Genomic DNA, 21,160 nt, shown 5'->3' on the forward strand with positions numbered 1-21,160 from the left:
TGGCTTCAACTGCACCTTAGTGAGCAGGCTGGAGAGAGAGGCTGAGGTCAGGAAGAAGTCTGTGCTCTGAGCTGGAATCAGGACACATATCAGGGTGTGGGGTCCAGGATGAGGTCTGTGCTATAAGGTGAAATCAGGACACACAACAGGGTCTGGGATCCAGGATGAGGTCTCTGCTATGCAATGGAATCAGGACACACATCAGGGTGTGGAATCCAGGATGAGGTCTGTGCTATAAGGTGAAATCAGGACACACAACAGGGTCTGGGATCCAGGATCCCAGGTCTCTGCTATGCGATGGAATCAGGTCTCTGCTATGCGATGGAATCAGGACACACATCAGTATGTGGGATCCAGGATGAGGTCTGTGCTCTGAGCTGGAATCAGGACACATAACAGGGTGTGGGATCCAGGATGAAGTCTGTGCTATGAGGTGAAATCAGGATATGGGTTAGGGTTTCTAAGTGGGATTGCACAGAAAAAAATAAATCTAAGATGCATTGAGGCTCCCAGACTTTTTATCAATTGGCAAATACTAGATATGAGGAGAGAAATGCAGCGTTGTCAGAGATGACTTGAATTTCAGAAAATGCTATGGAAAGAGTAAGGTGGCAAGAAGCTGGAGAGAATTGATAGTTACTTGTTTTGTTTGAGACAGGGTCTCGCTCTGTTGCCTAGGCTGGAGTGCAGTGGCACAATCATAGCTCAACTCCTTGGCTCAAGCGACCTTCATGCTTCGGCCTCCTGAGTAGCTGGGACTACAAGTGTATGCCACTCTGCCCAGCTAATTTTTGAATTTTTTGCGGAGATGGGTTCTTGCTATGTTGCTTAGGCTGGTCTCAAACTTCTGGACTCAAGTGATCCTCCTGCCTTGGTCTCTCAAAGTGCTGGGATTACAGGCATGCATGAGCCACCATGCCTAGCTAGATACTTTTTAAATTTTCCTAAGTGACATGACATACAAGGAATAGCTGGACATAAAATCCCATAACTGTGAGTAAGGATGTTTTCCTCCTTTACTAGATCGACTGAAACACTGTCCTACAATACCGAGGGTCTGCATTTACTCGCCCAAGAACCAATCACACCATTTGAGGCCTGCAGCAAACCCTTCTTTTCTGGAAGGCAGAGTCCAAACTCTACTCAGGGCTCCAACTTCCTGGGATGGTGGTGAGAATTAAGCAATACAATGCAGATAATATACCTAGCGAATGCCGAACATATTCTGTACAAAGTCTACTTCCCCACTCCTCCCTCATTCAGACACACACACATACCCCTGTAACACTGGGTCCCACTATCCTCTTTCTCTGAACATCAGTTTCTCTCCTGAAATTCCAGGATGCTGGGATTCAACCCATTTAAGGAGCAGACAGCAAAGACAATCACAAAAGATCAAACTCACATTCATGGAAACATCTGCAGAACTGTAACGATCAGGGCGTTTCCCTCCTAAGAGAGTCAAAACCTCTCCAGGCTGGGCACGGTGGCTCACGCCTGTAATTCCAGCACTTTGGGAGGCTGAGGCAGGTGGATCACCAGGTCAGGAGTTCCAGACCAGCCTGACCAACATGGTGATACCCTGTCTCTACTAAAAAATACAAAAATTAGGCCGGGCGCGGTGGCTCACGCCTGTAATCCCAGCACTTTGGGAGGCCGAGGCGGGCGGATCACAAGGTCAGGAGATCGAGACCACGGTGAAACCCCGTCTCTACTAAAAATACAAAAATTAGCCGGGCGCGGTTGTGGGCGCCTGTAGTCCCAGCTACTCGGGAGGCTGAGGCAGGAGAATGGCGTGAACCCGGGAGGCGGAGCTTGCAGTGAGCCGAGATCGCGCCACTGCACTCCAGCCTGGGCGACAGAGCGAGACTCCGTCTCAAAAAAAAAAAAAAAAAAAAAAAATTAGCCAGGCGTGGTGGCACACACCTGTAATCCCAGCTACTCAGGAGGCTGAGGCAGGAGAATCACTTGAACCCAGGAGGCGGAGGTTGCAGAGAGCCGAGATGGCACCACTGCACTCCAGCCTAACAACAGAGCGAGACTCCATCTCAAAACAACAACAAAAACAAAACAAAACAAAACCTCTCCAGGAGCAAACGTGAGAAAATCTGCAAGATCTCCAAGGACTGAGGAAAGAGAACAGGCAGCCCTGCCTTTCATCAGACTAAGGAGACAGAGTAACCCACCGTGCATTCACAGGACACATGGTTTTCCCCAAGGTCTTGCCGAAGCTTTGAAACGCCACAATGCCCACTAGACAGACGGACTCCTGCTTTCTAACCAAGAACACCCTAGACCCACTTGCTAAACTCATTTATGACTGGGGGAATGCAACGACTAAGGCATCCTTGTCTCCTGACAGCCCATCACCCTCAGTGAACCCCTACTTCTCCTGAGCCCACCTCTAAACAACAACCAGTGCAGATAAGACTCCCACTTCCCTGACACATTATCCGTTATTAAAATTTCATACTTCCGTGAGTCCCCCAAGCAACTAAGCACACTGGTGTGATAAGCCTGGTCTCCGCCTCCAAGTCCCCTTCTTTCCTTCCCATGACTGTGACCCAGTGACATTCCAATGCACCAGTAAAATCCCCTCATACCTTCTGCTTGTGTGCCCCACCCTGACCCCCCGACACAGGTACTCGCCCACAGGTTCTCTTTCTCAACCCTCCACCTGCACTGCCTGGGCCCTTAGCTCTCCTCCAACACGGCCTCTGCACGCATGCGGTGCCGCCGTCTCCGGGACCTTTGAGCATCACAAATCCTGTAATTTCATATCATTCTTGGACTGTAATCGCTGCAGCCACTTGGGAGTGATTGTTACAGATCTCACAAGGGAGACTTACTCCCATACTTGTCAGGATCACACCTGACATCCTCCCCTCCCCCTCCCCCCACCACCTGGAGCCAAACCTTGCAAAAATACCTCTCCCCTTATCAAGCCTCCTCTGAATGCGCCCCCCCCCGCCCCCGCTCACTGCGTCAAGACAATAAATCTGGTCATTTCAGCAAATCTGAATTTGTCGAGGCACAAGCTCGTCCCTGATGGTCTGGCTGAATAAGTATGAACAACCCAATGCTCAAGAATAGCTCCCCCCAAATACCAATGTTTGGGGTCTTTATTTTCTTGACTGTAGCATCCAATGCTGATTTCAAGGAAAAAGATGTCATCCCTTTAGTGACAACTTGGCCATTTTCAGAGGTACTTTCACTGGAGCCCCTGAGAGTGGGTTATGTCAGTCTACCCGCAAATCTCAAAGTGCTTTTGCTTTCAACAAAAGAAAAAAAAAATAGATGAACAGGCCTCTGTGACAGCTGGGAGGCCTCTATAGTGAGAAAATGTCATCACACAAAGCTGTTTCACTGAACAGCTTCTCACTGACCCCTTTCCACAGGCCACAATAAGGGACCAGATTAATGCCTTGCTATCTGTGCACCCTAGAAGTCTGTGACTAACACAGTAAGAACTAGCACTACTATTCCTAGGACTGTTCCTAAAGCCACAGTTTATTGAGTATCTACTATACCCAGCTTACAACAGAGCTTCTCGCACTGCAAAAAGCATGCAAATCCCTGGTGCCTGGTTAGCCGCACAAGCTGTGGTTGGGGACTGTGGGTTCTGACAGCTCCCAGAGGAGGCAGGTGCGCTTGGTCCAGTGATGGGGCTTCACATATTTGCACACCTGTATTTGTCATCGGTCTACAAGCATATTATGTGGAATGACGACCTCCTCTGCAGGGGTCGCTGTCACAGTGGAATGGCTGCCCACCTGCAAAGCACTGGGCTTTAGGTTACACATCATTTCCCTGTGCACACTTCACTTTCCAGGTGATACATAATTCACATTTTCCTCTGCTATTGCCTATTCACCTTTCCACACTGCAAGATGGCTGTCTCACACCCTCTTCCCCCTGCTCTCACATTTCACCCCCCCTTTCTCCCTGTCACTTAAGGGCCCCGTGAAGCAGTCAGGGTTCTCCAGAGAAACAGAACAAATAGCATGTGGAGTCGGGGGAGGGAAGGGGGTGGGGGTTATAGAACTAGAGATCAAAAGAGAGAGATGAGAGTTTTCTTTTAAGGAACTGATTGGCTTGCAAGTCCAAAAGCTGCAGGGCAGGCTGCAGATCCAGAAAGAGCCGAGGCTGTAGCAAGTCAGAAGGCACGCCGCAGGGGGAATTCCTTCCTCGGGAGACTGCAGTCTTTGCTCTTAGTCTTTGCTCTTACCGCCTTTGACAGATTGGACGAAGCCCGCCCACGCTATTGAGGGTAACCCGCTGCATTCCAAGTCTACAGATTTAATATTAATCACATCTAAAAAACAGCCTCACAGAAACAGCCAGACTGGTGTTTGAACAAACACTGAGTACCACAGCTAGCCAAGTTGGCTCATAAAATAAAACGTCACACTCGCTCCTTATTTTACTGGAGTGTTGGCAAAGTTGGAAGAAGCCTGCCCCAGGCTCTCCCTGCCCAGCTCCTGTGGACCTGCCCCGGGTCCAGACGCAGCCTTCCCTGCCTTCTGGCTCCCCACGGGCCCTGGGCGCCAGCCCTCCCTCCTCCAGGCGATGCACTGCAATTTCTCCCATCTTTAAGATGAGACCATTTTTCTCCACGGGGCTGTGTCCACTCTGTCACCTCCCTTCTCCTCCAGAAAGTACTCTAGCCCAGGAACTCCACTGTCTGCTCTGCTCAGGGGCCTCTCTACCAGATTCAACGGGCAGTGTCCTTTGCTCACTGGATTCGATCTTGGGGCTGGATTTATCCCCCGACCTCTTTCTCTCCTTGAAACACAGGTGCTCACTTGGATTCCAGGGCTCCAAACCTGCAATTTTCCTTCTCTCTCAAGGCGGTAGCAGCTCTCCCTACCCCCTTCTCTTGCCCTCGTCCTCCCCCTCACTTTCCTCCTCCTACTTCCCCTTCTCTCCCTTCTCCTCCACTAACCCCTTGGGCTCCCAGGGTCCGGGGCTGGCATTTCACAGGGTCTGCCCTCCCTGGGGCTGCTTCTCAAAACACACTCAACCCTCTTGTCCCAACTCCTGCTACACACTGTGACTCCAGATTTCCACCTCCAGCCACAGCTTTCTGTCCCAGAGGGTCATCCCCACTTGTCTCCCGGGCATCTGAAAACCAGCAAGTCCCAAATCCACCAACTCAACCCCAAACCCAGCCCCTTCCTGGAAACCTGCTTCCTTGCATCTGCCATCTCTAGAGGGCCCGTTCAGTCACCCAGTTTCAGCCCCAGTCACAGCCGTTCCTCACTCCTCTAACACCAGCAGCATGCCTTCAACACAGAGCCTGGACTGGGCTATTGCTCACCAGCTGTGCCCCCACCAGCCAACTCCAGGAACCGAGCATCTCCTGCCTGGATCTCTACAGCGATTCCTAACAGGGACTCTGCTTTATCTGTTCTGCACAGTGATCTTGCTAAAATCAAGATTGCGATAGGCCACACTCCTACTTGAAACCCTCTAATGACTATAAAATCCGGTGACCTGGTTCCAGCCTCACCATTCTCACTGTTCCTCTGCCCAGCTGAGCAAGCACACGCTGTTTCCTTTGCTGGAATACTCTTCCCACACTCCTCTGCTCAGGGGCCCCCCCACCTGCTCTCCACTCAAATGTCACCTCCTGACAGAGGCCCTACCTGAACATCCCCAGCACACGCTTCCCCACCATGTTCTATTTCTTTCATGACACCTATCACCAATGGCGTTATATTGCAGAATCGCTGATTATTTGATTCCCCTCCCAGCTCCTTGGATCATTCTTCTATGGTCTCCCCATGGATGGAATCATTGGCACATAGCAAACATTTCATAAAAACAGATATGATTGGCAATATCATATTCATACAAACCGAATACATGCACACACTGGGCATGACGATGGCGCGGTCCTTGAGCACGATTTACGTGCAGGGTCCTCTTCCCGATGCTTCACCCGTGGCATCTGATACAACCCCAACTCGTCCACTGCGTCCAGAGGCAACCTTCCCCACCGGCTCCTGTGCCCCCACCCAGCTCTACACCATCCCTCTCCTCTCATTCACCCGCCACCTTGCTTTGCACCACTCCCCCTTAGGGCCTTTGCTGTCAAGGTGGTCTCCATGTGGGAAAAAGGGACTCTGATCAACTCCTTCATCTCAAATACCACCTTCACAGTAAGGCCTGCCTGCCTGCCCTCCTCTTTAATACCATGACTGTTACCAGCCCCTCCCCAGCACTCCTGACTTCCTGATGCCTCTCCCTTTCCTTTTCTCTCCACTTTCCTTTTTTTCTGTAGCACAGATCAAAGAGAGCAGGTCATGTTACTGATTTTGCTTCCTCCAATAGCCAGTTGTGTTCACAGATTACCTGAGCACCTGGAAGGCTGCCTGGCACTCATAAATGCACAGGAGGTACTCGGTATAGGTTTGCTGAATGACAGAAGCTTCAATCCCACACAACCATCAAATGAGGTACACAGCATCATCCCTGTTTTCTGGATGAGGAAACTGAGGCACAGAAAGGTTATGCAGGCCTGAGGTCACCTGGCTAGGAATTGATGGGGCAGGATTTAACCCAGGTGCCTGACTCCAGAACTTTGACTCTTAAGCCCCGTTTTGAGCTAAATGCAGAAGCAGCATAAACAGCCCACTTTGTGCCTCAAAAGGTGAACAGTGAGAGGCACAACTGGGCAGGGACGTGTCAGGTCAGGGGAAGAAACTGAATTGGGTAGTGGGGATTAACTGGATACTGTCTGCCAGCAATTTCTGCCTCCTGCATTTTACCTGCTTTAGGGTTGCAAGGGGCAGAGCTATGAACACAGATGCCCACTCAACAGCCAGTTCCTGGGCCAGTCACAGGGTTGGGAGCTGTGGCACCAGGGCTCTGGAACCCCACAGACTAGGATGTTTGCCAAAGCACCTAAGCCCTACCAGCCTTCCCACTTCCTCTCCTCCATGTCACAGTTCCTGGCTGGTGTTCCTGAGAGCAGGCTGTACATGAGTCCTGTAAATGTCAGTCCAGTTAAGTCAAAGGGGGTGGCTCCTCCTTGCACCTGTAGGCTCCAGCTAAAATCTGTGTGGCCCTGCCGGGCATCTGGCTGTCATCTGGGAAACAATCACTGTTCACAAACAAGGGCTTCACTCCTTCGCTTGGTCCATCTCCTGCTAAAGTCAGAATGTGAACATTGACAAACAGCGGCTCCCAGTAACTCTGCTACTCAGAAGTGATTATTCCAGCAGTTCAGAGGAGGAAGTGGTGGTGCCCAGGGCCACGGGATTAGAAGAGTAACAGAGCTAAAGGATCCTGTGCCTCAGTCCAACCACCTTGTCCCCACTTACTCAGCCGGGCCACTTTCTTTGGGGAAACCGATTTCCTTCTGCTTGCCCTTGAAAGGGGATCCTAAGGAAATCGGAGCAACGGGCAGTAGCTACCCTCTGGAAGATGGAGAACCTTCTCCCCTTCTGCGTGGGAGAATCCAATTTCGGTGCAGAGCAGATGGAGAAGGGGCCATGGGAATCAGGCCTGCCCAGGGACCGGGTTCACACTTTCTCTCAAGCTCTGGAGCCTGAAAAATGACCACTCCCCGGGGACGACCCATGTCAGAATTTGGGCTATATTCAGCACAGTGTAGCAGCCAGCAGCTCTGTCTCAGGGTGGGGTCCGGAGGCCCTCATTCCTGCTTGCCCCTCACTGCCACATGACCTTGGGTCAGAGTCCCTCATCCTCTCCCTCCGCCACTGCGCACAGCGGTAACCGTGTTCACTTCTGCGAGCCCCGTGACCCCCACTCAGGGCCAGGACTCACGGCAGACCCCCTGCGCATCCCTCAGGGTCGTCCCGAGGCTCGGAGTGGCCTCCGGCTGCGCGGCCTTTCCTAACGCGGGGACTCCGCACGTGGGCGCCAGGCCCGGAAGGCGCGGGTGCGAGCGCTACCTTTGGCGTCCCGCAGCGACGGGAGGGGCTGGGCGGCCCGGAATTCGGCTGGCGGGGGCTCGCAGGGGGCGTCTGAAATGAGGCGGCCGACGGCGCGCGGGGCCTCCTCCCTCCGCTCCATCCCGCACCCCCAATTCCAGCTTCCATCCCAGCCGCGCCTCCCGGTCGGCCGTTCCGGGCGTCCACCGGCCCGCGTGTCCTGGGGGCGCCGGAGAAGGAGAACAGCGGAGAAAAGAGCCCCGGGCTGACTTTCCGGACCGGCGGGCCCGCGGGGAGGACCGGGCGAGGCGACGTGGCTGACCCACAAAGCCCCCGGCCCGGCGGCCAGGCCCAGGCGCGCGCGGAGCTGGGCGGGCCGGGGGTGTCGGATGTCACCCCCAGCGCACACCTCGGCCGGGGGGCGGGGGAGCGAACCACTGAGATGCGGAGACCTCCCCGGTCCTAGAGCGGAGCAGGAAGTGTCCCAGGGGAGGGAGCCGGAGGGCTCCGGCCTTTCCTTTCCTCGGCGTCCGGCGGGCTCCGGCAGTGGCCAGGCCCGCGCCGCCCGCCAACAGGGACGAGTCGCGGCGGTGAGTGCACCCCGGCTCCCGCGGCCGGCCCCGCCCCGCCCTCCTCGGCCCGCGCCCGGCCTCCGCGGCGCCGCCTCCCGGCCCAGAGCCCAGCGCTCAGGAAGGTGCGGGCGGGGGAGAAAGCAACACCATTGTTTTTCAGGCGCCTCCATTTGCCCCCGAGCCGAGCCGTGGCGTTCCGGATGATCGGGAGACGCGGTCTGGACGGGCCGGGAAAGGAGCCGGGCGCCTGCGGAGACGCCGCCTCAGCGAGTACGCCCGGCCGGGCGGGCCGGGAGGATGAGGACGGCTGCCCTGGACTTCCGCCGCCACCGGAGGGCTTTCGGCCGGACGCCGGGAGGGAGCTCCGGGCTGTGAGGTGAGGAGCCCCGGAGCCGGCGAGACGGGAGACGCGCGTGTGAGGGAGACCGAGGGCGCGGAGGGCGCGCTCCCCCTTCCCTGGCCCGCAGCGACCTTCTCCTTCCCCTTCTGCCGATCCGGCTCGGTCCCTCCTCCGCGAACGGCTGGGAGCTCGCTCCGCCCCTGCGGGGCCCTCCTCCGCCTCACTCACGTTAGTTCATTCATCAGGCGTCTCCTCCGAGCCTCCGACGCGCCAGGTGCCGCCGTGACAAAGACGGACGCGGCCGTCTGGTTGGAGACGATCCGAGTGGCAGCCCGGGTGGGCGCCGGTGCTCCGGGGGGGCGGACCTGAGTAGTCCTGGGCGCTGCAGGTGTGTGATGGGCGCCGCAGGGGGCCGCCGAGCAGGGCGGGCGGGGCCCACCCCGGGCTCCAGATGCCGGAGCCGCCCTGGAAGGGAATCCGGTGGTGGGGAGCCCTGTAATGCGTCCAGCCCGACGCCTCCACGGCCCCCATATGCGTTTCTGTATGTGTTGTTACTTTGGAAAGCAAGGAGATTCAGAGCAGTGGGTGTTTCTGGAACCACTGAGTTGTTTCGTAGCTTTTCTGGCATCACTTGTCTTCCTGTGAAATGGGAGTGAGGCCCGAGTCCCCCTTGTGAGCTGTTGGAGGTTAAGGCGCGGCCACGCCGGACAACCTCCTGCAGATGGAGGAGTGGCAGGCACTGCCGGACCTAAGGATCACAGAGGCCTGATGGCAGAGAAGGGCACCGTGAGTGTCCCCATGTGCCCTTTCACGGGTCAGTGTTCTAGGGTGGGAGTCATGAACACCAGCCAGGTATACTGGTTGCTGGTCTCTTTTGCCACCCTGTATGTGTCGGCTAGTTGTCTGCACACCAGCGGGGAGGTGGAGGGACCCCTGAGGCCCACCTTGAGGGTGTGGCAGCTGCAGTGTCCAGGGGTTCTTTGAGGGCTGAGCTGTGCCGTGACGGACCCACTCTCCTGTCCTGGCCGAGGAACGGCTTTCGCGGGTGTGCCGTTGCCTTGAATGTGGTTTGAAGAGGTCAAGGATAGACAAGAGGGTGGAGGCGAGGTTGAACGTCAGGCAAGAGTTGGCAGAAGGTTCATAGGAAACCACTGATATTTCTAAATGCAGTGTTATTTGTCCCTCGTGGACTGCATGTGGCTGTCTCATGTGATGTTCCCTGTGTCTGGGTATTTCCCCTGCCTCCCGTTGCAGACTCTGTTGGGCAAAGCTGATTCTGGCTGGGTTGTCCATCCAGCACTGAGCACCATCAGCCCTCTGCCACCAGCAGGATGGATTTTCCATTCCTGGATGTGCTGGAAGGCTCATCCGATGCATGTCTGTCTTTGTCTTTCCAGCTCTATTTGTAAAGGTCTTGAGAACAAGAACAGTGACTTCGGCTCCGGAGCTTCAATATAGTGGCCTGCTTGGCCTGCCCATCTCGGGTCTCTCCAGGAGGACCCAGCCACTTAAGGTACCAGAGAGTCTTGATTACATCTGCATGTGGCGCTGTTGGTTTCCTGGGATGCTCAAAACACCAGTGTCACGTTGAAATGCCACCACTTTCTCCCAGATTTCCTGCCTTGTTCATCCAGTCACCCGCTTACGGGAATCCACACGTAATGGTACTGATGGGGGGAGGGTATCTTTCTGTCTGTTTCATTCTGTGTGTAAAGACCAGCCACACCGACACTCCCTACCTTTCCCAGGGCTTCTCCAAAGGGCTGGTCTCTGAGGGCATTGACAGTTTCCTTGTCACTGTCCCCCAGAAATGACCACAGGAGACCAGAACACTGAAGCCAGTGATTTCTGTTTGGAAATAGGGTCGTCTTCTGCTGCTGACCCCCATCAAATCCCATCATGCCCACAGCCCTGTGCCCCCGAGTCTTGGCTCCGAAGGAAAGTGAGGAGCCCAGGAAAATGAGGAGCCCACCTGGAGAGAACCCTAGCCCCCAAGGGGAGCTTCCCAGTCCCGAGTCCTCTCGGCGCCTCTTCCGCCGTTTCCGCTACCAGGAGGCGGCGGGCCCCCGGGAGGCCCTGCAACGCCTCTGGGACCTGTGCCGGGGCTGGCTGCGCCCTGAGAGGCACACCAAGGAGCAGATTCTGGAGCTGCTGGTGCTAGAGCAGTTCCTGGCCATCCTGCCCCGGGAGATCCAGAGCTGGGTGCGGGCGCAGGAGCCTGAGAGCGGAGAGCAGGCTGTGGCCGCGGTGGAGGCACTGGAACGGGAGCCCGGGAGACCCTGGCAGTGGGTGAGTAGAAGGGGTGGGGCTGGGACGGGTAGAGATCTGGTGCTTAGACACTGACTGGGCCATGCATGCACTGGCTGGGGAATGAGGAATTCCACTGAGAGCCGTGTACTTTGGTTAGGACCAGACTAGAGTTTCCTAAGAAAGCCAGTTTTACTCCCTGAAGCCTCTAATTTGGGCATGATGGTGTCATGCCCCTTTACGGCCCAGTCCAAGGCCTAAGTGGAGCCTTTGGTGGGCAGCTGTGGAGTGGATGGTCACCAGGCCCAGGGAGAGATGGGACCTCTTCGCCTAGCTCTGAAAAGCTTTCTCTGGGATTGCAGCTCAAGCACTGTGAAGACCCTGTGGTGATTGATGATGGGGACAGCCCTCTGGACCAGGAGCAGGAGCAGCTGCCGGTAGAGCCCCACAGCGACCTTGCAAAGAGCCAGGATGCCCAGCCCATAGCCCTGGCACAGTGCCTGGGGCTCCCAAGCAGAGCACCCAGCCAGCTCAGCGGGGATCCAGGTATGCAGCCCGGGGAGTAGCAGGGGTGATCTGGGGGAGCGCACACCACACACTATATACTGGGGTGGTTTTTAAGCTGATGGCTTTTGCATCAGCAGTTTTCTCCTGTTCCCTGAGGGGCTGTGAGCTGTTATCAGGGTCTGAGTCCCTTCCTGGAGCAATTAAACAAGAATCTCATCAGGATGTTTGTTCTCTTCATGGTTCTAGATCCTCTCAGAGCTAACTCTTCTGTAAGTGGGTGTCACTGAGGTGGTGCCCTCTCATCTCTTTGAGGATGCAACTTTGCAGGATTTGTCAGTTAGATGACAGCTAGGGCCTGCTGCATGAATGGAGCATGGCCATCTCTTGTCTCTTGGAACCTCTGTTTCTTTGGCTAAACAATTCCTATTTACAGGAGCATTGTGATTCTGCAAAGAGATATAAAAATACTTTGGAGAACAGAGGATGGTATCTAGTGTGTGGGACCAGAACATCAGCTAGACATGGTTTGAGTATGTGTATGAAGTACATGGTTGCTACAGAAAAGTAGTTTTGTCATCAGATAAACTTAGATTTGAATCTTCTGGGTATGACATGAGGCATGCTTCTAAACTCCGAAAGCCTCAGTTTCTTCCTCTGTCCAACAGAGATAGTAATTACCTTTTTTGGGGTTTTTGGACGATTAAATGAGATACAACCTATAAAAGGCTGAGCACAAAGCCAGAGATGCCCAAAACTTTTTTTTTTTTTTTTTTGAGACGGAGTCTCGCTCTGTCACCCAGTCTGGAGTGCAGTGGCACAATCTCGGCTCACTGCAACCACCACCTTCCAGGTTCAAGCAGTTCTCTCGCCTTAGCCTCCCAATTAGCTGGGTTATAGGCGCTTGCCACCACGCCTGGCTGATTTTTATATTTTTAGTAGAGACGGGGTTTCGCCATGTTGGCCAGGCTGGTCTCGAACTCCTGACCTCAGGTGATCTGCCTGCCTCGGCCTCCCAAAGTGCTGGGATTACAGGCGTGAGCCACCGCGCCTGGCCGCCCAAAACTTTTAAGTACATATCATGGGAAACCAGTACTCTTGGGTTGAAGGAAGTCTGGCACGTGGGTTCCTCTGGGTGGACTTTCCACAGTGCTCTGTAGGTACAGTGGAAAGAGAGTGTCTAGGGGGCCAGGGGGGCTTTCTTAGGTCTCTGGGTGGACTTGCCACAGTGCTGTATAGGTACAATGGAAAGAAAGTGTCTGGGGGGCCAGGGGGCGTTCTTATGATTTGCAGAAGTTGTGTTGGCCTTATGATAAGCTTTTCAGTAATAAAACCAAAATGCCTATTAAATATCTCTGTGTGGAAAAACTATAGTGACTCCTGTACAAATCATACAAACTCTTCAGCCTTTTCTTGCTCGTAAGTCAAGATTGGTGTGTCGTTTGCTGCCATAACAAAGTACCAGAGTGGGTGGCTTATGTAACAGAAATGTATTCTCTCACAGTTCAGGAGGCTGGTGTGTTGTTTGCTGCCATAACAAAGTACCACAGAGTGGATGGCTTATGTAACAGAAATATATTCTCTCACAGTTTAGGAGGCTGGAAGTCTGAAGTCAAAGTATCAGCAGCCTTGGGTTCTTCTGAAGCCTCTCTCCTTGGCTCTAGATGTGCCTAATGTTAACACTAAGAGAAGTTTGCAGATAGGCATTTAGAAGGAGCTAGGGGCTGAGCGCAGTGGCTCACGCCTGTAATCCCAACACTTTGGGAGGCTGAGGCGGGCGGATCACCTGAGGTCAAGAGTTTGAGACCAGCCTGGCCAAGATGGTGAAACCCCATCTCTACTAAAAATACAAAATTAGCTGTGTGTGGTGGTGGGTGCCTGTAATTCCAGCTTTTCGGGAGACTGAGGCAGGAGAATCACTTGAACCTAGGAGGCGGAGATTGCAGTGAGCTGAGATTACGCCATTGCATTCCAGCCTGGGTAAAAACAGTGAAACTCCGTCTCAAAACAAAAACAAAACAAAACAAAAAAAAAGAAGGAGCTGGGAGGGGAAGTCTCTTATGCCACTGGCTCTCCTTGGGACCCGTAAAAACCTATGAATATCTGGCCCTGAAAGCTGACAACAAGCTTTGTGCCAGGACTCTTGGTGACGGGCAGTTTTCTTTCAGGGAGAGGAAGAGGAAGATGTTTACACTAAGAGAAGTTTGCAGAGCGAGTGTAGCAGACACCTTCTCTCTCTGGGTCTCTTACATGGTCTTTCCTTTGTGTGTGTCTGTGCTTTATCTCCTCTTCTTGTAAGTACACCAGTCCTATTGGATTAGGGCCCACCCGTATGACCTGATTTTATCTTAATGACCTCTTTAAAGACCCTGTCTCCAAATACAGTCGCCTTCTGGGGTACCTAAGGATTAGGGCTTCAACATAGGAATTTGAGAGGAGCATAACTTAGCCCGTAACAACAGGCCTAAGGGAAGCAGCCAGTCACCCACATAATGCACATGCAAGTAGCTTGGGTTATGCAGGAAGTGGGGGGCTGTGAGAGGCCTTGTAGTGGGGTCTGGGAAGGCACGCAGGAGGAGGGGAAGAGTTTCAGGAACTACAGCAGCCTGTGCAGTTGCTTCTTGATAAAGTTCTGAGATAAGCCAGCAACCACAGATGGGGTTTAGGAAAACAGGGCCAGCTCTCCCATTTCCATGAGCAATTATCAATAGGCAAAGTAGGTGTGACAAGAGTTAGCAGTCAGGAAAACCTTAACTATTAGGACAATTTATCATTGGAATGCACTACCCGTCATAGCTGTGTAGTTCCTCATCTTGAAGATCTTCCCCACAACCTAGGTTCTGTGTAGGGTCTGCAGCTCTCCAAAGTGATTCTCGAAAGGGTCCATGTATTCATTTATCGGGGCCAAAGGTAGGGTGGGGCTACATATTCATATATATATCTGGGATAGCTGCATATCCCAGAAGGTGGCAGGTGTGAGGAAGCAGAACTAAAATACCACCTGCTAGGCCGGGCGCAGTGGCTCACGCCTGTAATCCCAGCACTTTGGGAGGCCGAGGCGGGCGGATCACAAGGTCAGGAGATCGAGACCACGGTGAAACCCCGTCTCTACTAAAAATACAAAAAAAATTAGCCGGGCGCGGTTGTGGGCGCCTGTAGTCCCAGCTACTCGGGAGGCTGAGGCAGGAGAATGGCGTGAACCCGGGAGGCGGAGCTTACAGTGAGCCGAGATGCGCCACTGCACTCCAGCCTGGGTGACAGAGCGAGACTCCGTCTCAAAAAAAAAAAAAAAAATACCACCTGCTAGCCAGGCACAGTGGCTCACGCCTATAGTTCCAGCTACTGGGGGCTGAAGCAGAAGCATCGCTTGAGGCCAGGAGTTTGAGACCAGCCTGAGCAACATAGTGAGAACCCACCTCTAAAAAATAAAACATCCCCTCTGGGAGATGTTGGTCAAAGAGTCGAAGTTTCCATTAGATAAGATGAATAAATTCTGGAGATCTATGGTACAGCATGGTGATGTTGATTAAAAATAATGCATCTTATACTTGAAAATTGCTAAGAAAGTAAGAAATGTTCTCATCACAAAAATGTATGAGGTGTAGATTTGTTAATTAGCTTAATCATTTCACAATATATAGTTATCACATTGTACAGTTTTCATACATACAATTTTTGTCAATTATACCTTAATAAAACTGGGAGGTAAAAGTAAGTTAAATAAAGATGAAGATAGAAACTTAAAATAGAACATACACACACAAAAATACCACCTCCTCAAATCTACACCCATCCAGCCTGAGCTTCCCTTCAGATACAGTGAAAAGGCTGCCTTCCACTGAGACCCCTAGAATGGCACTGCCATCTGTGTGGGCTCCTGACCCCATCCTTTGTTCCACATAGCCACTCTTGCAGCTGCTGTTTCCTGCAGGCTTTGTGTCCCAGCTCTGAAAGGCCAGGGACACTGACTTCTGGGGTTTGCTTTGATAGTGACTTAACATATGACCTGGGGTTAACCAATAGACTGTAGCACAGCTCTCCAAGTCTTAATCTGAGAAAAGAGTACCGTTGGAAACACAGAGCTCATTTTTACATGGCTGCCCTGCTGGCAGGGAATGTAGCTCATGGCAGAAGCCTCAACAAGGGGTAGTTTCCAATTTCAGGAGAAGAGTGGCAGAGTCCCTGATAGCCCAAAATAAGGCTGGTGAGATGGTCCCAAAGCCACACTTTACATTTTGTATGAGGGTCTTTAGGGCACTGTGTCAAATGCTCTTTCAGGAGTACCTACGGTGGTAACAGTTTTTCTTCTTTGTTTAATTTCTGTTTTCAAATTGACAAAAAATTGTATGTATTTACGGTGAACAGTGTGAGGTTTTGATATCTATACACACTGTGAATGATTAAATCAAGCTGATTAGCTGGGCATGGTGGCACACCTGTAGTCCCAGCTACTCAGGAGGCTGAGGTGGGAGGATCCCTTGAGCTCAGGAGTTCTGTTCCAGCCTGGGCAACATAGTGAGACCAGTCTCTTAAAAAAAAGTCAAGCTAATTAATATAATGCATTACCTCATACACCTCTCCTTTTTCTGCGTGTGGTGAAAATACTTCAGATCTACCCTCTTTGCAATTTTCAAGCACCCAGTACATTGTTACTGCGTATAGTCACCATGTTATGCAATAGGACTCCTGAGCTTACTCCTTTCATGTCACTGAAATTTTGTACCTTTTGACCAGTGTCTCCCCAGTCCCCCATTCCCTAGCCTCTGGTAACCAGCATTCTACTCTCTGCTTCTATGAGTTCAACTTTTTTAGAGTCCACATTTAAGTGAGAACATGGAGTATTTCTCTTTTTGTGTCTGGCTTATTGTTCATAGCATGTCTTTCAAGTTCATCCATGTCATCACAAATGACAGGACTTTCCTTCTTTTTTATGGAGTTCCACAGTAATTCTGATTGCCAATAGCCCTTACTTTTTTTTTTCATTTGAGATAGAGCCATGTTCTGTCGCCCAGGCTGGAATGCAGTGGTGTAGCTGTGGCTCACTGCAGCCTCGATCTCTCAGGCTCAAGCAATCCTTCTGTTTCAGCTTTCCAGTTTTTTTTATTTTTAGTAGAGATGAGGTCTTACTGTGTTGCCCAGACTGGTCTTGAACTCCCGAGCTTAAGCAGTCCTCCCCCTTTGGCTTCCCAAAGAGCTAGGATTAGAGGCATGAGTCACCACATCCAGACCCTAACAGTTCTTACAGATTCCTCAACTCTACGGCTTTTTCTTTTTCTTCTTCTATTTTTTTTTTTCTCCTTTTCTTTTTAAGAGACAAATACTCTCTGTGTTGTCCATACTGGTCTGGAACTCGTGGGCTCCAGTGATTCTCCCACCTTAGTCCCCAGAATAGGAGGAGCTGAGATTACAGGCTTGTACCACCACGCATGGCTGAGCTCCATGGAGTTTTAACCTTTATTTTCCCATGGTTTGGGTAACAATGCTGAGGTCCAGGGACCTACCCGAGGTGAAAGAGTTCATTTTTGACGGTGTCATCATGAACCCAGGCACTCTCTGTTACAGCCCCCCTTGTTATATCTGGAAACAAAGTCGCAGCAATCTTTGTGGTTTACAGAGTGCTTTTCATGTGCAGCATTTTGTAATCCTCATTTTACAGGTAGGAACAGAGACTGGGGTTTTATGAAAAGCACCGTGAAACAGCTCCCTGTTGGTGCCTCTCTTGTGATTTTCTTTGCTACCGAAATGGAAGTGAAGAGCCATGGGAAGCTCAGAAGGTATCAGCACCAGGCCTGGCCCTGGTCCCCTTTGGGACACCATTTTCTGATCTCTTTCAGTTCTGCAAGATGCTTTCCTTCTTCAGGAAGAGAATGTGCGGGACACACAGCAGGTGACCACCCTCCAGCTACCCCCGGTGAGTGGTTTCTACAGGAGTCCTTGATAATCCCGCGTTTGCCTCTGTAGGCTACAGGGCAGCTTTCCTAGGGCCCCAGCCAGCTTTCTGACTGCCACACAGGATGTTCAGTCCAGGCCCAGAAAAGCTAAAATAGGCAGAGCGTGGGCTTAAGAGACGCCCCATTTCTCCTCCTGCCCTATGGTCCCAGCCGCCGCTCACTGGGTTGACTGTCATCAGGCCACCTTCAGGAAGCTTTGTGCAGACGATAGCAGGAAACAAAGGCCCATGAGTCCCCACTGATGGGCCTCTCAGCGTGTCTAAGTTCCCCTCTTGTGAAAAAGGAGCTCTCTCTGCTCTTTCATTTTACAGAGAATTTTTCAATTTAATAATCATCGCAGCAATGGTTATATTTTAGAAATGTTAGGAAGTGGAGGGAAGAAAGCACAGATAATTTCAGTCCTGTCACAGATCTATATGGTGAGTCATTCCAGAATTTCCTCGAATGTTCTCGTTCGTGTTTTTGTATAAGACTTGCTTACTCGGGCGCTCTGAGGAGTCAGAGTCAGGGCTGGGGGCTGGTCCAGCAGGTGATCTTACTCACCTCTCTCTAGCCCAGTTGCTGCCTTTGACCATGTTTTCTGGCCGTATCTCCTTCACTTTCCCTCCTAATACTTTCCACTGGCTGGCATGAGATTTAGTTATGACAGCATCATCCCCTCCCGTGGGAACAGGAGGTGTGGCTCCTGTTTTTGTTTAGTTGCTCCTTACCCAACAGAAAACTGAAAAACAGTAGACACACTATTATCATATCTCAGCAGAATGTCAGAAACTGAGCAGTTTGCTTTCTGCACAGTTCATTTGCCATGACTTTATTATATTTTTATTTTTAGAGACAGGGTCTTGCCTTGTCACTCAGGTTTCAATGCTGTGGCACAGTTGCAGCTCACCGCAACCTCAAACTCCTGAGCTCAAGCCATCCTCCCACCTCGGTGTCCTGAGCAGCTGGGACTACAGGTGCATGCCACTACACCCAGCTAAGTTTTATATTTTCTTGTAGAGACAGGGTCTCACTATGTTGCCCAGGCTGGTCTCGAACTCCTGACCTCAAGTGATCCTCCTGCCTCAGCCTCCCAAAGTGTTGGGATTACCGGCATGAGCCACTGTGTGCAGCCGACATGGCTTCAAACTTGGAGAAGGGAGGGCTAGGGATGGGAAGGAGTGAGCCAGGTTACCCAGTTAGGGGGCATCTCCATAACTTGCTTTTGCCCCACCAAAGCTGTGACACACGCCCGTTTACCCTGATGCTCAACACATACATGTCAGCATTTGCTACGTACTGTGACCATTCCCAAACATGAGGAGGTAAAACCAGTATTTCTTATTAAAAGTTGCGTCTTTAACCAGTATAACGCACAAGGGGATGCTGTTCATTCGGTACCTATTGAGGTTGGTCTTCATCTTTCAATTCTTGCAGTCCCTGGTAAATGCCGTAGCGAGCACAGTACAGAGATTTCGATAAGTCAGTGTTGTTTTGTTACTCTGATAGTTTCTTCCCAGTGCACTAAAGGTTGCCATCGTGAAGATCTTGTTTATAAGTGTTTTTTTAATTTCTATTTTTAATTGTGGTAATATACACATAGCATAAAATTTTCCATCTTAACTGTTTTTCAGTATGCAGTTCAGTGGTGTTAAGTACATTTACATTGTTGTACACCCAATCTGTAGAACTTTTTCATCTTCCCAAACTGAAATTCCCTATATGTTAAATAATAACTCCCCATTTACCCTTTCCTTAGTTCCTGGCAACCTCCATTCTACTTTCAGTCCCTACTAATTTGACTATAAATACCTGATATAAGTGGAATTGTACACTATTTGCCTTTTTGTGACTGGTTTATTTCACTCAGCATACTGTCCTCAAGGTTCATCTATGTCGTAATGTGTGTCGGAATTCCCTTCCGTTTTGTTTTTTTTTTTCTGAGACAGAGTCTTGCTCTGTCACCCAGGCTGGAGTGCAAGTGGCTCGATCTCGGCTCACTGCAATTTCCGCATTCCGGGTTCAAGCAATTCTCCTTCCTCAGCTTCCCGAGTAGCTGGGATTACAGGTACCCACCACCATGCTTGGCTAATTTTTGTATTCTTAGTAGAGACAGGGTTTCACCATGTTAGTCAGGCTGGTCTCGAACCCTTGACCTCGTGATCCACCCACCTCGGGCTCCCAAAGTGCTGGGATTACAGGTGTGAGCCACTGCACCCGACCATGAATTCCCTTCCTTTTTAAGGTTGAATAATAATCCCATGTGTGTATATATCACATTGTTGATCCATTCATCTGTCGATGGACATTTGCATTGCTTCCACATTTTGGCTGTTGTGAATAATGCTGCTACGAACATGGTACACATGAAGTTTTGTTTTTCTTTTTAAATTAACCTTCTTATTTTTACATAATTATAGATTCACATACCATTGTAAGAAATAACACAGAGAGATCCTGTGAACTTTTTAAACGCTCAATGGTAAAATATAGAGTAAAAATCTGTCTTCTGTAAATGTAGTACAATGTCACAGCCAAGGTATTGACATTGATACGTTCAAGATACAGAACAGGTGCTTCACCAGAAGGATATCTCCTGTTACCTAATGTCCACACTCATTTCTTTCCTACCCTCACCCTCTCTTCAACCTCTGGCAACCACTGATCTGTTTTTCAGCTCTGTAATGTCGTTTCATTTCAAGAATGTTATATAAATGGATTAGTATGGTATGTAACCTTTGGGGATTGGCTGTTTTCATTCAACACAATTCTGTGGCGCTTTATTCAGGTTGTTGCGTGTGTTACTAGTCCATTGCTTTTCATTGCTGAGTAGTATTCCATGGCATGGAGGTCCAGCAGTTCATTTAACCATTCACTGGTTGAGGAACATCCAGGTTGTTTTGGGGTCATTATTGTATAAAGCTGCTCTAAATATTTGTGTGCAGGTTTTTATGTGCACATCAGTCTTCATTCTCTGGGATAAATGCCTGGGTATGCAATCGTTGGTAAGTACGTGTTTAGTTTTGTAAGGAACTGCTCTTATCTGATATTAATATAGCTTCTCTTCTTTCTTTTGATTACTAATTGCATAATATATTTATTCCATCCTTTTACAGTCAACCTGCTTACATTATTATATTTGAAGTGAGTTACTTTTAAATAGTATATATTTGTTGTTTTGTTTTATTTTGTTTGAGGCGGAGTCTCATGTCATCCAGACTAGAGTACAGTGGCGCAATCTCAGCTCACTGCAACCCCCACCTCCTGGGTTCAAGCAATTCTCTTGCCTCAGCCTCCCTAGTAACTGAGACTACTACCACCAGGCCCGGCTAATTTTTGTGTTTTTAGTAGAGACGGGGTTTCACCGTGTTGGCCAGGCTGGTCTTGAACTTCTGACCTCAGGTGATCCACCTGCTTCGTCCTCCCAAAGTGTTGGGATTACAGGTGTGAGCCACTGCACCCGGCCTAGACAGTATATATTTGGATAATGTTTTCTAATCTACTCTGCCATTTACTGTGTTTTAATTGATGTGTGTAGACCATTTGTATTTAATGTCATCACTGACATGTTAGGGCTTAAGACTTTCTATTTTTCTGGCTCTGTTTTTGTTTCTCTGTTTCCTTTTTCCTATTTTTCTGTGGGTTACTTGAACATGTAGAATTCCA

General features: G+C 50.7%; 2 protein-coding genes across 5 annotated transcripts in view; one reads left to right on the forward strand and one right to left on the reverse strand.

Annotated features, from left to right (window-relative positions):
- Positions 1 to 2,952: 2,952 nt before the first annotated feature.
- On the reverse strand, positions 2,953 to 8,643 carry LOC105474802 (translation initiation factor IF-2). The gene has a single exon (XM_024790621.2). It carries the CDS (start codon positions 8,641 to 8,643, stop codon positions 7,864 to 7,866), a length of 780 nt encoding a protein of 259 aa, XP_024646389.2. The 3' UTR covers positions 2,953 to 7,863.
- Positions 8,644 to 8,673: 30 nt separating this feature from the next.
- The window catches only part of LOC105474728 (zinc finger protein 496), a 32,105-nt gene continuing 19,618 nt past the window's right edge, over positions 8,674 to 21,160 (forward strand). Inside the window, exons 1-6 of one of the 4 annotated variants that reach the window (XM_024790634.2) lie at positions 8,970 to 9,201; positions 9,430 to 9,599; positions 10,211 to 10,326; positions 10,676 to 11,102; positions 11,423 to 11,606; positions 17,399 to 17,475. In XM_024790634.2, the coding sequence (XP_024646402.2) occupies positions 10,713 to 11,102; positions 11,423 to 11,606; positions 17,399 to 17,475 (651 nt within the window). In that variant the 5' untranslated portion in view covers positions 8,970 to 9,201; positions 9,430 to 9,599; positions 10,211 to 10,326; positions 10,676 to 10,712. Of the gene's footprint in view, positions 8,850 to 8,969; positions 9,202 to 9,282; positions 9,600 to 10,210; positions 10,327 to 10,675; positions 11,103 to 11,422; positions 11,607 to 17,398; positions 17,476 to 21,160 lie in introns of those variants that run through there. The other 3 variants (XM_011729555.3, XM_071073164.1, XM_071073155.1) reach the window with 3 other exon arrangements.

Source organism: Macaca nemestrina, chromosome 1, assembly GCF_043159975.1.
Source record: "Macaca nemestrina isolate mMacNem1 chromosome 1, mMacNem.hap1, whole genome shotgun sequence".
Lineage (NCBI taxonomy): Eukaryota > Metazoa > Chordata > Mammalia > Primates > Cercopithecidae > Macaca > Macaca nemestrina.